Source organism: Dioscorea cayenensis, chromosome 2 (genome assembly GCF_009730915.1).
Source record: "Dioscorea cayenensis subsp. rotundata cultivar TDr96_F1 chromosome 2, TDr96_F1_v2_PseudoChromosome.rev07_lg8_w22 25.fasta, whole genome shotgun sequence".
NCBI classification, from domain to species: Eukaryota; Viridiplantae; Streptophyta; class Magnoliopsida; order Dioscoreales; family Dioscoreaceae; genus Dioscorea; species Dioscorea cayenensis.
This window is the reverse complement of record NC_052472.1, coordinates 11,334,497-11,339,865: the sequence shown is the minus strand read 5'-3', so window position 1 is coordinate 11,339,865 and position 5,369 is coordinate 11,334,497. Positions and strand designations below refer to the sequence as shown.

Genomic DNA, 5,369 nt, shown 5'->3' with positions numbered 1-5,369 from the left:
CCCCCAGTACAGTGCCCCATTCCTTTCTCCATTCTCAGTATGGCCCTGTTCATCTCTAGCCATCCCGAGCATGCTTGCCGGCCGACACTGCAGCTCCATGCCGGCACCCCATATACCCTTCAATCACCCATCACCATCAACAGAAATATCCAGATGTCTAAGTTTTACTAAGTTTTCAAGCCCATATGGTAGTTCTTTTAGGGATGAGAGCCCTGAGAGGATTAATTTTCTTAGTTTCTGAATTTTAGCCGGTGAAGGCATGTACTGAAGGCAAGGGCATTTTGCCAAGAATAGTGCATGAAGGTTTATCAAATCAGAAAGTGAACCTAGAAGTGATTCTATTCTAGTATCAGAGAGGTTCAGGACTCGAAAGTTGTGCATATGCTTGAAGAATGTATCGGAGAAGCTGATTGAACAAGAATTGTATTGTAGCAACAAAGTTGATAGCTGGGGACAATTTGGTTGACCTTGAAATGTTTTGATATTATTCCCCATCAATGAGACTCTCTCTAGATTTTCAACCCATTCTTCCTCCTGAGGTGGCTCCTTGAGCTGTAATCCAGCTTTTACCATGAAGAGAGGCTGCTCCCTTGTGATGTTAATCGCTAGATCCCGGATCAAGTCATGCATCCTCACGTATTCAATATCTTCATCTTCGATAATCTGTATCATGCATGCATCTTTGAGTTCCTTGAGATAAGCATGCCCTTTGTCTTGATCAGCTTGTATATTCCCCAGTTCCTCAATTAATCCTTCAGCCATCCAGTACCCAATCAGGCGACTGACTAATATGCAAGCATCGTCTTCAAATAGAACACAGTACAAGAAACATGCACGAATCTTGTCGTCCCGCAACCGTTTGTAACTGAATTTAGACTCCCAAATACATATTTGGCCATGGCATCAATCTGATAAGTGCTTGATGTCTTGAGTTCCTGCAGTGCATTCCTCCAGACTTCCAATTGATATTATTTCCTTAAAGCACGCCCAACAGTGATCAAGGCCAGTGGCAGTCCTCCACATTCTCTGGCTACCTTCCTTGCAATTGGCTCAATTTCAGGCGACATAATAACATCCTCACCGCCAACTTTCTCCTTGAACAAAGCCCAAGCTTTTTCATCCGCAAGGCACTCTACTTTAACTTCTCCTTGGCTCTCCATGCTATGGCAAACATTGACGAAATGGGTAGTCCACACAATTTTGGAACCATTACTTCCATCAGCCTCAGGAATGCTCACATCTTGTAGAGAAACACTCTCCCACACATCATCTAAGAAGATTACAAAGTTCCTTCTCCTTTTGAAAGCTTCATGTAACACTAGTGCTCTACTTTTTTCATCGGTAGATGAAGAGAGGTTACATCCCAACTTTTCTGCAATTTTTTCTTGTACCTTCTCCAAGTTGAAAGAACTGGAAACATCCACCCATATGACAATAGTAAAATCATCTTTCTTTTCTTTCAGCTGATTGTAAATGTGCCTCATAACGGTTGTCTTGCCGACACCCCCCATACCAAATATTCCAATCTTCCTCACCTCAGGATTCATGATGCATTGCAAAATCTCTCCTTTCTTCCTTTCAGCTGAACTACCATGTAAGGTTGTTGTTGGCAAACTGGATGAAGTTTCTGGTAGTGAATCAATGAATATACTTTCACTTTGATGAAATGACTTTCCTATCTCTTGAAGAATTTTGACTCTGTGGAGTATCTTTACTGTTTTCTTGCTTCTCTTCCAATGGGAGTAGTAATTTGGGCAAGATCCTTTGAAGCACATATGATGCGCATAAAAAAATAGGTAACCGTAGTATGCGGGAAATATACTTTAATCGCAGATATGATCCTTTGATATAGTTCAATTGTTGGCAAATTGGTTGCCATGCATGTTGGCAAAAACATGATAACAGGCCAGGGATGGTATTAACAAATTGGCCACCATGCATGTTGTATAGCTTTAATTAGCTGGGACAAAAATCAAACTTTTACCACATAAAAAATGGCCAACAGGCAATGAAGGGAAAAAAGAAATAACACAAAGAAACTATGTCACCAATATTTATCAATATGAAATATATCTAAAAACATGACATGAATGAAGGTGTATGTGTTTTTCAACATTGTAAATCTTAGACAAGAAAATCATTATGGCATATAAGAAACGACTTAAAAAAATTAATCAAAAAACTTAAAAATTAATCAAAAAAATTAATCAAATATACTTTCTTTGTGTTATTTCTTTTTTCCCTTCATTGCCTGTTGGCCATTTTTTATGTGGTAAAAGTTTGATTTTTGTCCCAGCTAATTAAAGCTATACAACATGCATGGTGGCCAATTTGTTAATACCATCCCTGGCCTGTTATCATGTTTTTGCCAACATGCATGGCAACCAATTTGCCAACAATTGAACTATATCAAAGGATCATATGTGCTTAAGTATGGTAACAAATTGGTTGAAGAACTTGGAGGAGATAGAAAATGATGTGAACAGGCCAGGGATGGTATTAACAAATTGGCCACCATGCATGTTGTATAGCTTTAATTAGCTGGGACAAAAATCAAACTTTTACCACATAAAAAATGGCCAACAGGCAATGAAGGGAAAAAAGAAATAACACAAAGAAACTATGTCACCAATATTTATCAATATGAAATATATCTAAAAACATGACATGAATGAAGGTGTATGTGTTTTTCAACATTGTAAATCTTAGACAAGAAAATCATTATGGCATATAAGAAACGACTTAAAAAAATTAATCAAAAAACTTAAAAATTAATCAAAAAAATTAATCAAATATACTTTCTTTGTGTTATTTCTTTTTTCCCTTCATTGCCTGTTGGCCATTTTTTATGTGGTAAAAGTTTGATTTTTGTCTCAGCTAATTAAAAGCTATACAACATGCATGGTGGCCAATTTGTTAATACCATCCCTGGCCTGTTATCATGTTTTTGCCAACATGCATGGCAAACCAATTTTTGCCAACAATTGAACTATATCAAAGGATCATATGTGCTTAAGTATGGTAACAAATTGGTTGAAGAACTTGGAGGAGATAGAAAATGATGTGAACGAGGCGAGGATGGTATTAACAAATTGGCCACCATGCATGTTGTATAGCTTTAATTAGCTGGGACAAAAATCAAACTTTTACCACATAAAAAATGGCCAACAGGCAATGAAGGGAAAAAAGAAATAACACAAAGAAACTATGTCACCAATATTTATCAATATGAAATATATCTAAAAACATGACATGAATGAAGGTGTATGTGTTTTTCAACATTGTAAATCTTAGACAAGAAAATCATTATGGCATATAAGAAACGACTTAAAAAAAATTAATCTAGAGATATGTTACTAAAAATTAATGAGATAGGGTGCTTGCGAGGTTAACTTAAGATAGATTTCTGCTATGTATATATCAGGTGCCTTAAAGCCAGTGTTTCAAATGAGTCTTCAGATGGTCTTGAGAAGCATATCTTCTAATACGTGTTGCTCTAGCTTTATTCTTTCTCAGTTGTTAAGTTTTTTGATTAATTGTGAAGGAATCATGTTACAGGTAATGCAGAGAAGCTACAGAAAATGAAGTGATTCAACAGTCAAACTTGTTAAATTAGTTTTGCAGTGCACTGATCATGAAAAATAAGTAATTATGAAATAATCTGATAATCCAAATAAAATCATAGATCTAGAGACAGTTTCAAGTATATGTGAAATTGGACAAACACATGTTGTGTGAATAAATGTTGTTAAACCTTTCCAAAAAGGAAAAAATAAATATGACATTTGGACAACTCTTCTTACCATCTACTAGATTTTGCGTTGAAAGCTCATATATATTTGAACATCACATCTGATCTCTACTCTGAAAAGCAATTCACGGATTCTACTGTTACAGAAGAAATTGTCTAACACTAAACACACTAAAATAGAATGATTTAAAATCTCCAAACATGCATGTATCTTCAGAAGAAACACACAAAGTGACTAGTGTTAACTGGTCTTACCCTTTACCAAGTTTTGCCTCAGAAGCTCACAAAACCAGATCATCTAATTTTCAGCCCGGAAAAAACATTCATGAACTCATCTGTTTGGAAAGATAAGAGAATGAAAATAACCATGAGAATTATTGTTAGAACATTAAATTGTCCCATTTTCTATCTCCTCCAAGTTCTTCAACCAATTATGCACTCCTTTTTTGTATTCATCACTCAATCTATTAGCTTTCATCCATTGTTTGTCCATCACACAATTTGTTGCATATTAAATATATATATAGATAAGAATTTTAAAATACAAGATAAATAGTAAACAAAGAAAACTAGAAGATATGCTCGTAATGGGAAAATAAAAGTTAATGATAAGCCGCTTATTAAGAGAGAGAAGATAAAAAACACTAACTCTTACCAACCCTTTATAGAACCCATAGAAATAATGGTTTTGTTAATGGTGCTTGTATTATCCATGACCAAAAGACATATTCTAAAGCATAGGGCACAAAAGGTCCAAACTTCAAAGGCAATTCATGAACAATGGTCAAAAGTTGAACGAATTGTATACCAGTAAATGTCGAACATGATACTTAGATATTTATCAACAGCCAAAACATCACTTTTTTAAGCCTTAAGCATTAGCAACAACTGAAATGTATGTTAACATTTTAGATCATATATACTTTGTTAAAATTATCACAAGCATTTACGCATATAGACTTCCAACTCAATCCAAAGGTATGAAGCTCTAAATAATTGTCATGCCAGGTTTCAACTAGAGTTAATACTTTGCTATAGAAAATTAACATTCATAATGGATAAACACATCAAAATACTAATGCTTATCTTTACCTTTAGATCTTCTTGAGCCCCTGCTTCAATAGCCTCTCTAACAACTGCCTGTTGAACTGCTTCATCATTCTCCCATCCTCCCTGAAAGGATGCATGCACAAGACAATAAGGATAAGTCCCATTTTAAAGGCATTTCAATTTCTGAATCAACTTGCATGCCTGAAACCAATTTATTTAAAAACAAAAAATGGTGAACAAAATCTAGCTTAATAAAGTAAATAGAGTAAAAATCATGAATACTATATTAAGGACATGAATATAACGAATTCTAGAAACTATAAATATAAATTTTCACTGATTTCCTTATCCAATGCGCCCAAGGAACACAAATACTATCAACATAAATAAATGAAACATTCACATGAAAAGCAATGGTGTTTCTCCCGTGCATGGAAATGAATAAAATCACGAATTACTAATGCTGAAGTCACAACATCTAACAAACAAACACTATTTTAATACAAATAATTAAGTAAATCCTACTATTAAATAAAAGAAAGATTCAAAAAGTACAAAATAAAATTTA

At 34.7% G+C, this 5,369-nt stretch overlaps 1 protein-coding gene and 1 long non-coding RNA gene across 2 annotated transcripts; both read right to left on the bottom strand.

Moving 5' to 3' along the window:
* Positions 1-968: 968 nt before the first annotated feature.
* Positions 969-2,961, bottom strand: LOC120272545 (probable disease resistance protein At1g52660). The gene is made up of 3 exons (XM_039279387.1): positions 2,924-2,961; positions 2,342-2,404; positions 969-1,614 (listed from the first exon to the last, which is right to left on the bottom strand). The coding sequence occupies exons 1-3, from the start codon at positions 2,959-2,961 to the stop codon at positions 969-971; spliced, it is 747 nt and encodes a 248-aa protein (XP_039135321.1).
* A 115-nt stretch (positions 2,962-3,076) lies between these two features.
* LOC120278170 lies at positions 3,077-4,083 on the bottom strand. The gene is made up of 3 exons (XR_005541566.1): positions 4,007-4,083; positions 3,804-3,864; positions 3,077-3,126 (listed from the first exon to the last, which is right to left on the bottom strand). It is a non-coding gene; the product is annotated as an uncharacterized LOC120278170 (long non-coding RNA).
* Between the last annotated feature and the right edge of the window lie 1,286 nt (positions 4,084-5,369).